General features: G+C 43.2%; 1 protein-coding gene across 1 annotated transcript; it reads right to left on the reverse strand.

The window, feature by feature from the left end:
* Positions 1-253: 253 nt before the first annotated feature.
* LOC306936587 (piggyBac transposable element-derived protein 4-like) lies at positions 254-20868 on the reverse strand. The gene is made up of 10 exons (XM_079520155.1): positions 20588-20868; positions 19135-19215; positions 5115-5201; positions 4975-5033; positions 4231-4488; positions 3846-3920; positions 3530-3589; positions 3124-3189; positions 2516-2581; positions 254-2381 (listed from the first exon to the last, which is right to left on the reverse strand). Exons 1-10 carry the CDS (start codon positions 20746-20748, stop codon positions 685-687), a joined length of 2610 nt encoding a protein of 869 aa, XP_079376281.1. The 5' UTR covers positions 20749-20868; the 3' UTR covers positions 254-684.
* Positions 20869-21194: the final 326 nt, after the last annotated feature.

Below are 21194 nucleotides of genomic sequence, written 5' to 3' on the forward strand. Positions count from 1 at the left end.
CTCCAACTGAAAAGTCATTTTAACCCTATAGCTGTAGTGACACTGCATACATCAAACAATAGAATGGAATAATAATCCCCCAAAAAAGTGAGTTTTTCCCATTTTTCGTTCTGTACTTATCGATAGTTGAATAGTATGAATACAGCCTGTGTTTTTTTTTTTGCTAAGCAATAAACAGAGTAGACTGAGGCAGAAAGTCATGTCAACCTTTTATTTGTGTGCTTCAGTGAGCTACACTGTATGTCTGTGCACATTGTAAAAGCTTATAAGGAAAACAAAAATCACATCCTGTGTGAACTGAGCAGTGCTCATAAAGTTTACTCTCTGCATTCGATGCTCCAATAGTTTACTGGGATAACACTGTATGTCTGTGCACATTGTAAACGCTTGTAAGGAAAATAAAATCACTCCCTGTGTGAACTGAGCGGCGCTCATAATCTATAATAATCTAAAACAAAATGCTCGGTGAGCACACTATATCAATGTTTCTTACTGTAATAATCGTACAAAATAAAAGCTTCCCTGAGCTAAATACAAAATGCCCACTATATCAGTCTCTCTTACTGTAATAATCATACAAAAAAAACGTCCCTGAGCTACATCAAAAAATACATAGAATACATAAAATAAATCAAAGTGCAAAGTCAAAATGAATACAAAATAATAGAAAACAAAACAAGACAATTACTCAAAATAATTCTTTTTTGTGTGGTACACAGTGAAACACGCTATATGGAGTGGTACAGCACACTTTACACAGTAGTAGCGTGTCTCTCTACGGCAGCTCTTGTCTTTTTTGTAACAGACCCTGCATCTTTTACTTGGGTGCTTTTTTTTCGGTGTTGGAGGAAGGCTCACAAGCTCATGACCTTCAAGGCTGACCGTCAGCCTGCATTTAGGGTCTGTGTTCCTGGGTGCCCTGGGTGCCTTGCGTACCCTGGGTACCCTGGGTGCCCTGCGTAACCTGGGTGCGCGTGGGTCATTGCCTACTCCCCCACCCCTGGCCTCCTCGCACACCTCTTCCTCGCTCACCTCCTCCTCCTTCATCACCTCCTCCCTCATCTCCTCCTCCCTCACCTCCTCCTCCCGCTCAGGCCTCAAGTTTGTCCAGTCTGACACAACGCTGAGAATAAACTTCATCAGAGTTTTGCACTGCTTCCCTCCTTTATACTGGTAAAGAACGAATGAGTTGTACAGAGAGATGGAAAACATGTAAAACACAAATTTCTTGGTCCATTTTACGGACTTCCTCATGAATGGATATATATTCTGATGGAGGCGATCAACTCCATTCATAAGGAAGTTGTACTCTGCTATGCTCTGCGGCTTTTGCCGTGGCACTCTTTTTCCCTTTTGTTTTTCCAACACGGTCTGCATTTTGTTTTCATGGAAAGTCGACACCATTTTTACAATGCGTTTGTCTCTCCATGCTACAACCATGGCGGTGCCATTGTGGCGCATTATGAACTCTCCTTTTTTGAGGGTCGAATTGGAAGCCACCTTGATTGCAGGTGGTTCCCCCCTGTTTTTTCTTAGGGGCCCACAGACCTGTGTACGCAACCCTTGTAAAAATTCACACATTTCAATGGAATTGCAGTAATTATCCATATAAAGACAATAACCATGGCCCTTCAAGTCACCGATCAAATCCTTTACTGTATCCTCCAAGTAGGAATGCTCACCAATATAAGGCCTCATACTGTACAGATATCCATTTGTAGAATCACATAGCCTGTACAATTTCACGCCGTAGCATATAGCCTTCAATGGGTTGTAAACTTTGAATGACAAGGGCCCCCTCCAGGCCATCATGCCCTCATCTATACAGATGTTTTCATGTGGGGTGTACATCTGTTTGAATTTAGCTGTCAGGTAATCTAACACTGGCCGGACCTTATACAACTTATCTGCTGGACAAGCTGCACCATTGTCGCTGAAATGAAGGAAACGTAGCAGCAGCTGGAAACGGTTCCGTGACATTGTATTGTTGAAATGTGGGGTGGCCACAACCTCATCCAAGGACCAATACATCTCAAAGGATGGCTTCTCAATGATGCCAGTGAGGAAGTAGAGCCCTAGAAACCTCTTGAGTTCTGTGAGGTTGGTTGCTGTCCATCTCCAAACTCGAGAGTGTGATCGATCCTCACTAACCTGACTCAGACAATGTTCTGCGTACAAGTTTGTTTGATGAACGATGTCCTGTAGCATCTCATCTGTCAGGAAGAGTTGAAGAAACTCTGCTGGATCACTGCCACCATGTAGGTCACCAGTGTGAGGGCCCGGGGTCCCAGTGAAGTCCATCTGTATCGGCTGCCAACCCACATCAGACCAGCCATCATCTGTTGGAGGAACACGAGGAGGTCTGCGAGGCTTGTCACCAGCTGTGAATTATAGAAATATGCAATTACCTTAAAATACATTGTCTTTATTCATTTTATACATCTGCTGCTATGCTCACACACATTTTTTTGGTACCATGTGTAAATCTGTAGAAAAGTGCAGAAACAAATCTTACCATTTTCTCTGGCAACAGATGTTGAAGCAGAACTGCTTGTGGGCTGTTCCTCAGACAAAGACATGCCTGAAAACACAGGAAAAACACTTAAACTATAGGATCATAGAATGCTGAGAGACAGTGTAGTGTCTCCGTAAACTTTATGAGCGCTCACTTCACACAGGTGTGATTTATTTTCTTACAAGCTTTTACAATGTGCACAGACATAGTGTAGTGTCTCAGTAAACTATAGGATCATAGAATGCAGAGAGACAGTGTAGTGTCTCAGTAAACTTTATGAGCACTCAATTCATACAGGTGTGATTTTCTTTCCTTACAAGCTTTTACAATGTGCACAGACATACTGTACAGTGTAGTCACGTGTCTCAGTAAACCTTATGAGCGCTTACTTCACACAGGGGTGATTTTTTTTCTTACAAGCTTTTACAATGTGCACAGAGATACAATGTAGTGTCTCAGTAAACTAAAGGACCATAGAATGCAGAGAGACAGTGTAGAAATATGCAATTAACATAAAATACATTGTCTTTATTCATTTTATACATCTGCTGCTATGCTCACACACCTTTTTTTGGTACCATGTGTAAATCTGTAGAAACAAATCTTACCATTTTCTCTGGCAACAGATGTTGAAGCAGAACTGCTTGTGGGCTGTTCCTCAGACAAAGACATGCCTGAAAACACAGGAAACACGTAAACTATAGGATCATAGAATGCAGAGAGACAGTGTAGTGTCTCCGTAAACTTTATGAGCGCTCACTTCACACAGGTGTGATTTCTTTTCTTACAAGCTTTTACAATATGCACAGACATAGTGTAGTGTCTCAGTAAACTATAGGATCATAGAATGCAGAGAGACAGTGTAGTGTCTCGGTAAACTTAATCAGCGCTCACTTCATACAGGTGTGATCTTTTTCCTTACAAGCTTTTACAATGTGCACAGTGTAGTGTCTCAGTAAACTATGATCAACATAGAATGCTGTTAACGGTTATGAAAATTAAAAAAATTCTTACCTGCAACACCGGACACACAGGATACAGTGCCACCGCTCTGTGCTTGCTCCTCCTCCACGTCTGCAGTGAAAACAGTGACAATGCAGGACATGCATATTTAGAACTAAAAGACAAGTAATTTTATGCTTGGTTGCATGATGTAAATAGCAGATCTACAAGCTCAACGCGTCACAGCACGACGCATGTAAACACACATAGAATGCAGGGAGACAGTGAAGTGTCTCAGTACACTATAGGACCACATATAGAATGCAAATATATTGACGCTACAATGCAAGCTTCTGAAAATGTCAAATAAAAATGTTTCACTTCTTACCTGACAGACAGGCTTCCTCCTCTGTCTCCTGCTCCTCCTCATCATCATCATGCTCCTTGTTGTCTGACGTGACAACTGTGGAAAATACATTTCATCATCATCATTATCACAATACAGCATGCATATTTAGCTACAGTATGAGTTGTAAATGATAGTGCATGTGAGGAGTGTAACCAGCATGCACACACTCACACATACACACACAGGATTGTCCCCCCGCATTCTTCACATATTTTGCACGGAAATATACGTGTATACAGTGTAAACCCCCACCCACCACCCAACCCTGATTCACTGCGTCGCGTCTGAGTACAGTAGCAAATACAGTAGCAAACTTTTAGTGAATCAGACTGGAACCCAGGCTATAATGAAATTAAGATCTTACCACTCGCAAGGCACTCAGGTCCAGCGTTCATTTGCGGCGACTGTGGCTCATCTTCAACCGTCGCCGGCTTCTTATTCTCGTTGATCGAGACCGTGTTGTCGTCAAGTGAAGCGTCAGCCTCAGCCTCAGAATCCGTCTCCCCAGGTAACTTCTTTTTCTTTACCCAATAACGTGCCATGCATTCATCTAGGGTTCTTTGCCTGGGGCTGCCTTCACTCGCACCGGGGATGGAGGGAAGCTTTTTACGACTTCTTCGACCTGGTCCAGGCATAATGGCGGATTGGGGTGGATGATCGCCCGTGGATGGATACAAACAAACTAAACACTAAAATAAAACTATACAAATCTAACTAATACTTCCAACTACAAACTAATATACAATTAATAACTGTACTACACTAAATAAATCACTCCAAAGTCGCTCAATAACTAGAATGGCTCGCTCTGATCTCTCTCTTTGTGTCTCTTCCAAACAACTTCCATAAACCAACAGCATACCTGCTCTGCACTGCAGTCATCCGGTACTTTTTTTAGAAACATATCTTGGTCACGTGGTTTATGGCTGATCAATGGTAATCTAGCAGGCTCACATAGATGTATATGAAGCGCGGAAGAGTGATCTCATGTAATCAATTAAAAAGCTTTTATGACGGAGTGTTCTGCCAGAAGCAGTTTTTGTGTTAATTATACACAAAAATAGAGTTCCACTAGTTCAAAAATCCACAGCACACCACTGGCACTGACCTGGGCTTTTTTTTGTTGAATGGGATCCTGACCTCCTCTGTGTGTTGCTGTCATCATCACTGCAGAAATGTAAAGACAGTGTTACATGATGTCCCAATAAGAAAACTACTACTATTAACTACAAAATCACTGAAGCACACCTCTCAGATCCAGATTCAGACATTGCACTTTGCGGGACACAACCTGCTGTGGTTCTGGTGCTCCTCTGCATGTCTGCTGTGGCACCACTGCAAAAATATAGAAACGGTAGTCACGGTTCCATAAAGCTTTTGCGAAAATAAGAAGCGTATGTTCATTATTTCGAAAAAAGAAAAGCGCATTGTCTGCCGTTTCCATCCACTGATATAATGCGACTCATGGGAGATATGAAATAAGTTCATGAAATAAGCAGTAGGTGGCACTATTCTGCCAGTAATGTGAGACGCATATTATTTGCCATTTATTTAACTTTTTGACATTCTTTTAGGCTATACATAAATATTATACACGGACTGCCTGGTAGGCAATTGGGCTACAATTAATTCCTCTATACTGTGCAGAGGCTATCCGGGGACAATTCCTTTGAATTAACTCATTCACTGCCGGTTTATGTCTGCCAATGTATAGCTACTGCCAGGGATTTTCATCACTTTTAGTCATCTGTCAAGACCCACAGTATATTCCATGCTAGGACTAAATGTATGCCAAATAATGAAGAAGGGTGTCTTTAGTTTCACCAGAAAAAGTTAGCTTTTAGCATGTTCTGTTCTCTACTTTTTGCTATTTGAATACACCCTGTTTTCACCAAAAAGGCCTCTCTGAGAAGAGAAATCTGAGAAAAATGCATTTTTGTAAAGGAGACAATCTCACGCAGAACTCGCTCTCAAGCCTTTTATTTTTGACTCCAGTGACATCACACATATAAATAGTAGTTTTCCAACAAATGGAAAAAAAAGAAAATGTTACTTTTTAAAAACGTACATTCAAGTGTAGTTGTGCAGTTTACTGGCCGAGTCAATTTACTCAGCGTGTGTGTGTGTGTGTGTGTGTGTGTGTGTGTGTGTGTGTGTGTGTGTGTGTGTGTGTGTGTGTGTGTGTGTGTGTGTGTCACTTTACTGAGCAGCATAGTTCAGAGTGTCATGGTACAGGTCTTGTGTCTGTGTGTGTGTCTCAGTTTACTGAGCAGCATAGTTCAGAGAGTCATGGTACAGGTTGTGTGTTTGTGTGGGTGTTTCAGTTTACTGAGCAGCATATCCAGAGTGTCACGGTACAGGTCGTGTGTCTGTGTGTCTCAGTTTACTGAGCAGCATATCCAGAGTGTCACGGTACAGGTTGTGTGTCTGTGTGTGTGTGTGTCTCAGTTTACTTAGCAGCATAGTCCAGAGTGTCATGGTACAGGTCGAAGCAGGGGATCCTGCATAAGGGGATGCGACAGAAGTTACACTGGTACCTTGTCTCCCTCCGCTTCTTTTGTTGGGAACAAACCTTGCACTTCTTAGAGGGGAACTTGTTTTTGGGGGTGGGAATATTCGTGACAGGGAAATGGTTTGCCTGATTGGCAGACAGCCTGCTCTGACGGTCAGCGTAGGGTGTCCTTTGAGCCTTGCTCGGGGTGGTCCATGCTTGGATCAGACTCTCCTGGAATGCGTACATAGTCTTACATGTGCCCTGTGGGTTTTTGGCTCTGTACAACACAAAGGCATTGTGGAGGCAGATTTGGAACATGTAAATAACAAATGTATTTGTCCATTTCTTTCGGATACAAGGATAATAGGAGATCATTTGATCTAGCCTATCGACTCCATTCATCGAGCGGTTGTACTCCACCACAGAGACGGGCTTCTCTCTCACCACTCTCCCTCTCACGCCTTTCTTCCATGTCAACACTTCTGCCATGTCATTCTGGTGGAAAGTGGACACCATCCGGACAACATTTGTGTCCCTCCATGCGAAGACCATAACCCTGTCAGTGTGGAATGCAATTCTGTCCCCAGGTTTCAGGGTGGACTTGTCAGCAGCACGAATGGCTGGTGGATCTCCTCTGTTTTGTCTGAGTGTGCCACAGACATGAGTCCCCAAATTTAGCAGAATGTCACACATGTTGACCGAATTATAGAAGTTGTCCATGTACAGTTTATATCCCTGATGTTTCAAGCCTAAGAGGAGACCACAAACTGTGTCAACTAGGGCTATACCATCTCCACAATATGGCTGCAAATTATAACAATATCCCGATTTCGATTCACATAAAACATAAGATTTAATTACACATCTAACTGGCATCTGAGGATTAAAAACTTTGAAGGTCATTCTCCCTCTCCAAAGTAAAGCCCCTTCATCGATGGAGATGTTCTGACATGGCTGATAGAGTTCCTGGAACTTCTTCACCACTGCATCCAAGACTGGGCGGACCTTATGCAATCCGTCATTCTTGTTTTTCACAGTGTTGTCAGTGAAGTGGAGAAAACGGAGTATGACCTGGAACCTATTGCGGGCCATGGCCTTTCCGAAATAGGGGGTCTCCATCATCTCCTTAGTTGACCAGTAGCTGTTCAGATCAGGCTTTTGAATGAGCCCAGTCAGAAATAAGAGCCCCAGGAAGGTTTGTAGTTCATCAATGTCAACAGGTTTCCATGCATTGACTCGTGAACTTGGCAGATGCTTAGTAGTGCCAGCCTGAATGTGCTGCTCTGCATAGAGATTGGTCTGGTCAACTATATGCTGGAGCAGCTCTTCAGTCAGGAATAATTCTAGGAAGTCCACTGGCTGGTCTGACTCCAGCGCAGCAGCACTGTTGAGCGGTCCCGGAACTGCAGTGAATGGGATGACCTCTGGCTCCCACGCTACTTCATCCATGCAATACCAGTGCTGCTCAGGACGATCAGCCTTTCCACCACGACCTGTAAAACAGAAATACATATCATCATATCATATCATCATATCATACTATAATCATCATCATCATATCATCATACTATAATTAACTCAATGTCTGAATGTCTGTCTGTGTGTCAGAAACACTGCCGTATCTCTTCACCGCCTGCACCAATCGCTCCCAATTTTCACACAGGCATTGACCATAATAATATGGAGGTCTTAACGAAGCCTTTTTTCCAATTTAACAAATTATAAATCAATAATGAATTTATTAGTGAATTAGAAATGCAAAACCGCACCCATGGCGCAGTACCCCCCGCGGCCACAAGGCGGCAGGTATTTTTCTTAATGAACGGCAATTAAAGATATTTATTTATATCTCACAGCGGGTAAGGGCTAGTACATTACAATTTACAATAACACACACACACACACACACACACACACACACACACACACACACACACACACACACAATATGGTGTGAGCTTATAGATCAGCTATTTTGGGCAAAAACATTTAGAAAATAGGGAAACAAGATCTTACCTTTGTAACTAGGTATTTTATCCTTCTTCTTAGATGCAGAAGTGGGTGTGGGCTCACTGGGCTGTGCCTCCATCGGCTCCTCATCTGCACCACAACCTGTAAATTATAGAAATACATGTACATTACAATACAATTTACAACACACACACACACACACACACACACAGGGTGCCGGTGGCTCAGGGGTAGAGTGGCCGGATGGTAACTACAAGGGGCTCCCCCAGAGTTAGTGTCGAAGTTTAGAGAAAAGGGGGAAAATATCTTACCTTTGGAGCTAGGTATTTTACCCTTCTTCTTAGATCCTTCCCTCAGCTCCTCGTCTGAAATCACAGCAATATATCAAATAGTTTATGATGATGATCATAATTATCGTCGTGATGAGTTTAGTTAGCCATGACTGGCTGGAATTGAGGCACTACATTGTATCTCTAGCGTTCTATATGATCCAGTTTACTCAGTAAGTGTAGTGTCTCATAGAATAGTACATAGAATGCAGATACAGTGTAGTGTTTCAGTAAACTATAGGATCATAGAATGCAGAGAGACAGTGTAGTGTCTCAGTAAACTATAGGATCATAGAATGCAGAGAGTGCGATTTACAATATGCATTTAGCAGACGCTTATCCACAGTGACTTACAGTAAATAGGTTACATTAATTTCATCACGAACACGATAACAAATTACTGCTTACAGTCATCGAGGTCCTGTCGCATCGGCAACCAGTCGTCCTCAACCACCTCCTCATCTGGATCAGATTGGGAGTTTTGGGAGGGCTGTGAGTCATATTCACTCTCCACATAATCCCGGTGGGTCGTCGCACGACGCAGATGGGCTCTGGAATACACCCTCTCCAGGGAAATCCGATCCTGTGGAGTGTTGTGTTTCACCTCCTCCTCGCAGTCGGAGAGTTCTGATTCGGTCTCCGCCTCCGGTTCGGGCTGGGGCACGGGAGTGGGGTCCGGCTGGGGTTCAGGGTCAGGCACGGGATCCGGCTGGGGATCGGTGTTGGGCACGGGGTCCGGCTTGGTATCAGGAACCGCCACACTCTTGCTGACAGGAGCAAACAATTTGTCCAGGGACTGGACCCACACGACCACTGCAACCTCAGCGAGCCGAGGGCTGGGGTGTGTTTGGTCTTCCGCTGTACCTTCCCCATCTAATCTAATCCTACTACTACTAATACTACAACTAGACTATGATGGACAATGGACAATAATAAATAACTAAAGCTACTACTACTACAAGATGACTAAATGGAATACTATAGGCTACTAACTAAACTATACTATGGATGACTCTACAACTATCAAACTATCTCAAAACTATCTCAAACTCATCCCATGAAGTGTTTGATCTAACAACTAACATAAAAACTAAAAAGAATAAAAACATGTAGTCATTGGCGTTCAATGAGTTAACTATTAAACTATAAGCAATAGCACTGGTTAAAGACTAGATAGTACTAGAAGTAATTTCCTGACTTTCTATTTTAGAGACATTCAAACTCAGGCCTACTCGTGAAAGTTAGAACTACATGAAACATACTGGATTGCATAAACATCACTTATAGTAACTAGAATTTCATCCTAGAGTTACGTTGCAGCACTCACTCACTCACTCACTCACACTCTGAACTTTGAATCCGTGGTGGGACTGGGAAATAAATAATGAGCGGAAGAACTTGGCATCCGATTGTGGCGATGAGAGGTGGTGTGTGTGTGTGGCTGGCTGGCCATCGTAGACACACGCATACCCTGGGTAAATAGTATGTGTACTGCACGCGCACACTCACTCACTCACTCACTCGCACACTTGTCAATTGAAGACCCCCCGGCCCCGCGATGCGATACAAAAATCCTCCACAGTGTACTGTGAAGTTGTGAACCACGGCAGCTGCTTTAGCTGCGTTCACCAAGCGTAGTTGTGTGGCGTTTGCCGTGCGATAGGCGAGAGATGTGTTTTTCGGGTTGTTGCCGGCGTGTTGTTGCTGGGGTCGGAAATAACGCATGTGTCACTGTGAAGGCCGTAGACTACAATGCGCCATTGGACTGGCCCCATGAAGTGAACGGAGTTGGCGTAACTCGGCAAAGTGGTGACGATTTTGACGTAGGCTGGTGGTCTTGCGCAAGAATGTGTTTTTTCATAAAAATGGGTATTGTACTGTAAATATGACATGGATGCAAAGTAGCGCTTGATGTCTGGACAGGCATGCTGTTGGTGTTGTGCATGGTGAGATGTGTGCAAACGGTGTGGTTTGGTAGGAGAAGGCAGACAAAGGATGGGGTGTTGCGCTGGCTATTAGTGTGGCAGGATAAGGAAGTCAGAATAAATAATGAACATAGGCCTATTATAGATAATAAATGATATAGTAGGCCTAGTAATAGTATACACAGAGCTCTTCACGTGACCGGAATTACATTAAGGCCTAGGCTACACGAGTACGGGTATCTTTCAAAATGTATATTTTCGTCCTAAAAAAGATCCCAGCCCACACAACAAAAATATCTGTGTCCACATATAAACGCAGAAACGCCAAAATTCCGCTTCGTCTGACCGAAAACCTGGGAATAGTGTATAGAATAGACAAAACAGGCATGGCTATGATTTGAACTGTACAGTCCTTTTATTTCCACCACACATCAGATCAATCAAATGTACTAATACATATTTACACAGCAATAATTTCGAGTGCAATTTTTTCAAGTACTCATATTTCAGTGTGTGTAGATGTAAACAGATGTGTGTGTTGCAAACAGTATGTATGTAAACCTGAGCTTTTAAGGCACTACCCCCACCTCCTCCCCACCCACTTCCCCCTCTGTAAACCAATATTATTCAGCAAAGTAGAACCTGAGGTTCAATAATAGGGGGGGAAAAAATAATAATAACAGTAATTCAGCAAAGTACATTTGATGCCCCCTCTGTAAACAATATTATTCAGCAAAGTAGAAGCTGTATACAGGGTTCAATAATAGAAAAAAAGGTTATTCAGCAAAGTACATACCTGACCTCCTCCCCACCCACTGCCCCCTCCCACCCACTTCCCCCTCCTCTCCCACTATTCAGCAAAGCAGTCTTTGTAGTTAGGCACTGTGTGGTAAATAAAATAGCACTGAGTAGGACACAGGGGCATTTTACACTGCTTGCAGTACCATCTTGTACTTACAGAAGTCGGAATGTGGCCCGCTGCCCTGTTCCTTTCATGCACCCTGCAGTTCTTGTACGGCTTGTTTTTGCCATGCAGGCCTACATCAGGTAGCTGTACAAGAATATGGCCGTCAAACCTGGGGGTCATTCTGCTTGGAGGGTCGTAGCGAGGTGCCCTAGGAACACGGACAGGTTCCAGTGGGTGAACAGGGTCACCGCTTTTCTCCTCCCCACCCACTGCTCCCTCCTCTCCCACTGCCCCCTCCACCTCATCAAACCCCACTGGTGCCCGCACTGCGGTCCAGGCCTCAACCACACTCATGATGAATTCAAGTTGAGTTTTCAGCTTCCCCCCCTTGGCTCTGTACAGAATAAAGGCATTGGCAAAACACAACTGGAAGAGATACATCACAAACTTTAGGTTCCACCTCATCGTCCTCCTTGCAAATGGATAATAGGCTATTCTCTGATCCATTCTATCCACGCCATTCATGAAGTGGTTGTAATCAGCAACGCAGTGTGGCTTGTCTTGTGTGACTTTCTCTTTTTGGCCCTTTTCTTTTTCCTGTACTGGCACCATTTTGTCCTCGTGTATAGTAGACATCATCCTAACAATTTTTTTACCGTTTCTCCAGGCAGTCAACATCACCCCTGTTCCATTGTGGCTCATGACCTTTTCTCCCTCTTTCAGGTGACATGGGGCGGTAATCTTTTTGATCTCCTCTGGTTCACCCCGCTGCCTTCTGATGGTCCCACAGACCTGAGTACCCAACTGCTGCATCAGCCCACACCTGTTTACAGAGTTATAAAATTTGTCCATATATAAATGGTAACCCTTGTTTCTGAGATCTCCAAGAAGGGCGGGCACTGTTTCATCAAGCTTGGATCTTTCTCCAGCATACGGTTTCATACTGTAAACGTACCCACTGGACGACTCTGCCAAAATGTACGATTTCACGCTCCATTTTACCGGCTTATTAGGGTAATAAACTTTGAAGGACGAACGACCGTTCCACAGCATCATCCCCTCATCTATCGAGATGTTTTTCTCAGGTGTGTACATGTCTTTGAACTTCTTCAGAAGATAGTCCAGCAAAGGCCTGACCTTGTACAGTTTGTCCTTCTTGTTACCAGTCACGTTATTGGAGAAGTGCAGGAAGCGCTTCAGGAGCTGGAACCTGTTGCGTGACATCGTCCTGGCGAAGTGGGGAGTCTCTATAGACTGATGTGTCGACCAGAATGAGTGCAGCGATGGCTTTCTCACGACACCAGTCAGAAAGTAGAGGCCCAAGAAATTCTTCAGCTCAGCAACATGGGTGCGTTTCCATGCTTGCGATCTGGACTGTGGAGGGAGCTGGTCCACGCCAACCTAGACAGACAGACAGACGGCTTTATTGGTAGTTATAAACAATTACAGTGTCAACAATTTGGAAAAACACCAACGTGGACTGGATTATACACAAGAAAGACACACACCTTATGGATGCACTGCTTTGCATACCGGTTGGTTTCCACCACGATGTTCCGGAGCAGCGCATTATCAAGGAAGAGCTGGAAGAACTCCACTGGCTCGCTGTCTGCACCCAGCTCACCAGTATGAGCAGTAGGCCCGGGCTCTCCAATAAAGGGAATCTGGAACGGCTCCCACCTGACACTAGACCACCCTGGATTTGCAGATAGCCTGTCACCATCTAAATGACAGAAATACACAATTAAACAATTAGTATTACCATAAAATACATTGATTTCATTCATGTAGTATAAATCTGCTGCTATGCTCACATTTTTGTACCCTCTCAGTAAATATGTATAAAACTAATTTCACCCACTTTTTCACTGTAACCTTATATATTCTTACCCGTTTCCATGGAAACAGCAGCAGCACCAACAGCAGCAGCAGCAGCAGTAGAAGAACTGGAAGGCTGTTCAGCTGACATGTCGGCCGACATGTCTGTAAATATAAAACAATGTCAATCAATCAATTTAGTACTGTCATAGTAAAGACATAATCTAATGTAAAATAAATACATAGAAATGCAGAAACAGTGTAGTGTCTCAGTAAACTATAGGATCATAGAATGCAGAGATAGTGTAGTTAGTGTAGTAAAATGTATCTGATCTACAATCTCTCTCTCTCACAAACACAAAATGTATCTGATCTACAATCTCTCTCTCTCTCACAAACACACACACACACACACCCGCACACACACACATAGTAAACATATGATCAAATAATACAGAGAAAATCAGTTTACCTCCAGCTGAAGCAGCTTCATATGCGGCGTCCAACGCCTGCACCATCTGCTGCTCATCATCCTCGTCATCTACATAAAATAAATATAATAAATAGAAATAAATAATCATGCGGACACACTCAATAGATTGATTTGATGTGACCTAAAACATACAAATCTAACCCTTCTGCTTGAGTAGTGAATTTGTTTTACAATCAATCCACAGAACATTTTGTTTATACTTAGCGAGGTCACGGTGACAAAAAAGTAATCGTGGCATGTCCACAGTTGCATGCCACCATTTTGATTAACATGTAAGCGATACAAATGTGTAGCATACTTGCCTCCCCTCCTCCCCCATTTTGTACAAAACCACTGTAGCATCTTTGACAATCAAATAATAAATGATTATATTATATATGATCCTCCACGGTGGAGTAGGCGAGTCATCATGATTCTACTCCTCTTCCCTCACCACCATTTTGTCCACCGTGGCCTTTTTGAGTGGTGCAACCACTCCAAGGAACAGCAATGTCCCTATGGGACGGACTATGGGACTATGTCCCAATGTTTAGAGTACCAGTAGGGGCAAAAGTGGCGATGTTGTGCCAGAAACAGAGAGACAGAGATAGTGTTGCACTGTTGCCTGCTAATTACAGAGAGAGAGAGAGAGAGAGGCAGGGGGAGAGGGGAGTTGCACCACTCAGTTCACACGTGTGTGATTTTTATTCATAAGTCACGCTAAAATAATAAAATAGTTTACATATAATTGATTATCAAATGACACAGCATATCGTATGGTTTCATTGTAGAGGCTACATTTGTATTGCTTACATGGCGCTAATTTCACTGCTCAAAACAACGGTGATCATCTGGTGGTGGATCACGGAGGCAGCAATATAAAGAAGCAACCTCCTCCCCTAGGAGGCTACACTGCATGGAGATAGACTCACCACAGAAGACGTCACCAGGAGTAGGGTAGTACTCGCGATATGGTTCCCATTCGTCTCCAGAGTCCTCGTCTGAGGACGGCTGAGACACGCTGTCTTCCACCGGGGACATCGGGCACAACTTTGACCGAGGTTCCGGCGCACCTTCGGGGCGCGGGGACACCACTTGGCCCAGGCGCTGGGTCAACGGCGCTGGGCAAGGGGATTTGGACGACCTTCTTCACCTCCTCATCGCCCGAGACATCAGAGTCGGTGATGTCACCAACACCAGCCCTCTTCACGATGAAGACTCGATGAAGGACATGATCGTCCATGGTCGTCTGACGAGGCGAAGGCGAACACGGACCAGGGGAACAGGGAAGTGGGCGCTTGCGTCTCTTTTTCCTTGGCGCCAGCATGGCAAGGAACACAGAAGACACTACACTGAACACCAGTGGCGGTTGGTGATTTTTCTCCACAGGGGGCTATATATATATATATTAGGCATGTGAATCTCATCACTGAGGCCGATTTGATACGCATCTCGATGCACTGCCAGCGATACGATACTTTAGCGATACATGGAATCCCCTGGCGATACGATGCGATACGATTCACCCCTCTTCCCGATTCGATTTGATGGCGATTAAATTCTGGACAATGCGATACGATGCAGTACAGTGCGATACGATGCATTTGATGACAATTCAACACAATAGAAAGGATTTATATTAAAGCCCTGTTAATTTCCCAAAACATGTAGGCTACTAAAAATGCATTACATTTAAATTCAAAGCAATTTATTGGTTTACTGTAGGTTAGTACTAGGCTGCATCTCTGTCTAACAACCCAATTTATATAATTCTGTAAGAAAACGAGGACGGCTCTCTGCTCGTTTAGAATTGTTAGATTACTAATCATTAGCCTATAGGATATAATTAGCATATTATTACATGGGGCTGCCAAATATTGTGTGATAGGAACCTTTTTCATTTTCCAAAGGTCAATTTGAGGTTTTGAGTATCGATGCTTTAAGAGATTAAATGTCATCATTAATGGATTATGTTTCTAACATAATAGAAAATTAACAAATAAACACAAAACATGAATTTACACGTCACACACTGATAGTGCTGTCAAACAAGTCTGTCTAGTTTAAACACAGTTTTATATAATAGACTATGTAGTGGGGGTCCCCTGCTTGAGCTCGCTCAGCTAAAAACATTGAAGACCCTGGCCTGTCTTGTTACATGGATATAATCCAGCATTATGCAATTATTAGCTCTTTTGTTTAAACACAACGGATCTACAAGCTCACAACGCATCCACGCTTGTAGGTCTGCGATTTTAGGCGCGCGACACCGTCGTGCTGCAGAGTATACATGAGGCTTCTCTCCCAGAGAACAGCAGCAGAGAGAGGACAGTGAAAAGTTGTGAAACAGTTTAAAAAGTTTTTTAGCAGTACACCCTGTAGCGTTGTTCATGTGTGCAGAAGCTTTCTTTAATTACAAAACGATCGCAATTAATTGCAGAGAATGGGCGAGAAGAAGAAACATACTACATACAGCTGTGGATCATTATCGCTCAGCGTGCCAGTGCCACTGCTGCTAATCAAACTAATCAATGGACACTTGGTCGGACAGGGGTTTTATAAAGCTAAGTGTTGCCTCTCTTCAATCTCTTGCATATTTTAACTACTTCGGTACTTCTGTAGTCGCGGGTGCTCGTCTGTTGTCTGTCTTGTCTGTACAGCTGGTGTGTTCAGTGACTCTGGCTGCGCAGCGTCGTCTTTTTTTTCTTTTGCTGATGGTGCATTCAATGCGCCTCGGAAACACAGACTAGGGTGAAATTCAACATGAAAAAAACGGTGCAACCATGGATTTTACCGATGCAAGCACTCTGCGAACGATGTATCACGATTTCACCCGTCAATTGTATCCGATTGGATCCACAGTGAATGAACCCGTCAATTGGATCCCCGGTGAATGAACCGATGCACTCGCATCGCGCATGTCTGTATCGATTTTCCGATACGTATCGATTATTTTCCACATGCCTAATATATATATACTGTATATAATGATTAAGTACCACACAATCTTCTACTTACAGTTAATAATAAAATATTGCTGTAGTCTTTTATATAATCCACTGCAATAATAACAACAGGTTTTATAAGTTAGCATTAGCAAGCATTGAGTGACTAAATGCATGTTACTTTTTACTTATGCTCTTCGCCCCCAATAGGGCATAAGGCATCGATACTTGATGCAGTTAGCCAAACCTAAAAGTCTTCTTGACGGGTCATACCAGCTCTTTGAAAATGACCTTATATTCCCTTCCTTATATTTCTGTGTGATGTGATCAGGCTGACCAGGTCCTCTTTAGGAGTTGTCTTTTTCCATCATGAAGTTACACTATTACTGTGTTTACCCGACGCTCGTCATTTTGATCTAATCATTAATTTGTTGTGATCTATCACGCTGTGACACGATGTCTGCCCAGTCTGCTGAACACTAAACACTAAACTAGACGGACACACATTAAACTTTACTGAACTAAACTCACATGCGCGTATTGCAAATAGTACCCAATCTTCACTTATTTGAGCTAAATAAGCTCTCGGCTTTGTCTTTAACTGACGGAAAGTACGTTTGTTCCCCCATATATTTCGGCTCGCCCGAACACAGCAATAATAAATAATAGCCTATAACCAGTAAGACGCCACAAAGCCAAGGCAAGAAGCGACCGCAGGTCTGAAGCAAAGGCGGTGCAAAGTACACTAAAATATACACTTCACAGAGTATAGACCACTTGGAATTATACAAATCGTTTGAGGATTGGCAGAGTCTGGCACGAGTGAAATCTCAACTTTTTGTGTGTCGGAATGACCCGAAACATTGTGTGTTGTGATGTGTTGAATGCATACTGTGTGTGTGTGTGTGTGTGTGTGTGTGTGTGTGTGTGTGTGTGTGTGTGTGTGTGTGTGTGTGTGTGTGTGTGTGTGTGCATAATACTTAGGCACACACCAACTATTTTATAAGAACAATATTGATTGATTCGATGAGTTAGCTATATTTTATATACACAGATTTAGAAGGAATAAGCAAAAGTCATGATGCAACATTTCCTGGTATAATGCGCTCCGCTGTTTCTCCGGAGCTGAGTAGCTGACACTTTCTGGAGCGGGTGTCGCCTGCTTTACAGGCTTCTGCCGGCGTGTGTGTGTGTGTGTGTGTAGTGCATGGCAAAACACGTGTCGCCCGTGTGTTGTGTGTGTGCAGCATTACATGAAGAGCATGAGGCGTTACAGCGTAACTGCACGTTCGCATACTAAGTGCGACCTGTGGGCGCAATAAAATATATATTTTATTTTATTTTTGTGCCTCGCAATAAACAACACACACAGAGACATACATACTGGTGCTTCTTACCACGGATTGTGTCAGAACTGATAACGCATCTTTCATCCACGGCACTTGTGGTCTTGTACATAGTATGTTATCTGCGCGACGAAAAGTAATAGGCTTGACCTTGCATTAATATATTCGAGGCGCATGTAGCCTACGTAAATTGGTCGTTTATAGATTGATTGAATGCAGCTTGCAAAACCGTTGTGTTTCATCGGCTACACGTTTAAAAGTTTTGGTTGCTTGCCTTGCAACGCAATGAACATAGGAATATAGGATGAAGCATGTATGGATCGAATAGCATGCAGGCATCAGGCAGATTAAAAGTTTAAAAAAACATCCTTAATTAGCGGGGATAGATTCTCATGGACATTATAGCGTAGTCCAAGTGTGTGTGTGTGTGTGTGTGTGTGTGTGTGTGTGTGTGTGTGTGTGTGTGATCGATCAGTGGGCAGTCTCCCTCCCTTGCATCCATACAGTAGCGGTCTAGATAAATATCAAACATGTTTGAAAATGATTGGAGCGCCCCGATCAACTCGGGAGGGTTCAGACTTCAGATTGGATCTTTGAACACTCACACTAGACTATTATTATCGGGTAGTGTATTGGGACCTTATATATCCACATCACACACCCTCCCCGGCCACCCACCCTCCGTTCACACCACTGACTGACTCCCCAATCCCCATCTGTGTTTTTATCTTTTATCCAACTGTTAAAGCGATATAATGCGAGTACAATAGTTTCTAATTAGAAACCTTTTCCGCAAGTGTTTCCATACCCCATTTGCTCATTTCCTTTTTTTCTCCGATATAGGCCAAAATCCACCCCCTTCCAGTACAAAAGTGAAAAAATACTTATTCGCATTTTGAGGTTTTTCCAGTACCATTGAGGAGTTTATGCGCAAGAGCCTTATTGCGCAAAACCAGCGCTTAGCGGAAACGCATCTAGAACTACTACTATTACTACAAAAGCACTGATGCTCAGGCTCAGGAGCCAGCATCGCTGTTTGCTGGTGGCGGCCGCACACTCACCTCTTAGACTTAGGAGGATGCCAGGCCACATCATGTGCATCTTCATCTGCTGAAGATGAAAACGACGAAGAATCCTCCTCACTTCATAAAAACATGTAAAAACAACTGTTACAAGATGAAAACACATGCCACACTACTAATTTGTTTGTAACGATGACATAGCGGTTCCCAAATTGTTTGGCTGTGCACCCCATGTTAGCTCCCAACCTAGGTGACGCATCACCCACATTGAAATTAATATATATTATGTACCTATTTTTTTTATATATGCAACATTTATCATATGTGACATATTTTATTCAAAATTGGACACCTGCATATGTCGCATAAGCTATAGAGATATATATTCTTATATCCACATACAGTAGTGCATATAGCCTACTGTGTGTGTGTGTGTGTGTGTGTGTGTGTGTGTGTGTGTGTGTGTGTGTGTGTGTGTGTGTGTGTGTGTGTGTGTGTGTGTGTGTGTGTGTGTATATATATATATATATATATATATATATATATATATATACATATGTGTGTGTGTTGCCTGTTCCCTGTTCACAGAACAGGTATTCAAATGCTAATATGGTGGCTTTTGTTTTAAAAGTTTAAAAGTATAGGCTACCCTTTGCTGTGGCAACCGAGACCCATAACGTTTTCGCCCCAGCACCTGATTATAACCTGATTATGGCATATATTCTGCATACACTTGCCATATATTAGCATATGTTAATTTATTTAAAATTAAGAAAGGAGGCCGCACAGCTCGTAGTCACGATGCTAGAAACTTTATTAAACCAACGTTTCGGCAAACAGGTTGCCTTCTTCAGGGTTGCCAAAAAGTTGGTTTAATAAAGTTTCTAGCATCGTGACTACGAGCTGTGCGGCCTCTTTTCTCAAGTCAAAGTTGTATCTGCTGCGGTCAGCACCACTACTGGTGTGCGCTCCAATATTTTTGTTTGTTTAATTTATTTAAAATAACACCATGGCAACATTTGCCTTTTCATTTCACGCACCGCCAGAAGGCGCTCGCGCACGGCGCACCACAGGGGGTGCACGTAGGCTACCACTGTTTGGGACCCTGGAAGATATACTCTTGTAGTAGGCCTATGTAATGTTTTACATTTTCAAAATCAATAAAATACATCTACGAGAGTCTATTCTAACAATGACACATGGATGCGTGCACTCAAGTGAATGCACCGTCAGAACAAAGTTTTAGGATCCATGAACGATGCATCATGCTGCATTGCTGCATGCACGCCATGCACAGTTTGCACACACACACACACACACACACACACAAATAAGCACACGCGCGCGTGCATTCATTTGTCGAGTAACAGTGTTATAACTATATTAATGAGTAACGATGATTGATAGTGATGCATGGATGCGCACGTATGGAACTATGGACGCGTGTTAACGCATACCGTCAGCCAAACAATTTGCATACATCTTGACTCACCTCTCATCAACAACAATCGGATCGGCATCTTCGTCTGAATTGTCTGAGTCGTTAACGTCAATGGAGGGATTTCCACTCAAAATGTTGCCAACTTCCACTGAGTCAAAGACCTGTTGTCTCCGTAGCTGAATGAAACGGCTCAAACGATTATGCAGGTCCATTTTCAAAACACGGACAAAACTCTCTCTCTATCCATGCAGCTCTCCCTCGCTTCTTCTTGTAGTAGCCTACAGCTCTCTCCCAGTCTCTCTCGCTTCTTCCTGTACAGCTCTCTCTCGCGCGCGCCGTGAACCGAGTCCGACTCAGGCTCAGCAAAAAAGGGAGCCCCAAATGTTGGCGCGAGGTGTATGTGACGTCATCATCAATCGACGCCGTCTGAAAGTGTTGACCATAGGGTGTTGACCATAGAGTATATAAAAGGTTGAGCTTAGCCCAGATACCCTGGGTAAATATAGATTTCATTTCATTTCATTTCAAGGATAGAGAGGTGTTGACGCACAAAAGGCGCCCACGCGTTTAAAAGCAAAACAAAAAATGCACATATCATTGCTTGCAGGCCATGCATTGTTTCATCATTACGATGTTTGTTTATAATGTACCGTTTTGA

Source organism: Electrona antarctica, assembly GCF_951216825.1.
Source record: "Electrona antarctica genome assembly, chromosome: 14".
NCBI classification, from domain to species: Eukaryota; Metazoa; Chordata; class Actinopteri; order Myctophiformes; family Myctophidae; genus Electrona; species Electrona antarctica.

What these genes read in the sequence shown, in the direction of transcription:
- LOC306936587 (XM_079520155.1), bottom strand. Translation starts at nt 20,748, where the DNA reads ATGGACCTGCATAATCGTTTGAGCCGTTTCATTCAGCTACGGAGACAA. An exon ending in CCGATTGTTGTTGATGAGAG is followed by an intron (nt 19,216 to 20,587) that starts GTGAGTCAAGAT and finishes GTTTTTATGAAG; the next exon opens with TGAGGAGGATTCTTCGTCGT. An exon ending in CTGTGTGTCCGGTGTTGCAG is followed by an intron (nt 3,190 to 3,529) that starts GTAAGAATTTTT and finishes CTGTGTTTTCAG; the next exon opens with GCATGTCTTTGTCTGAGGAA.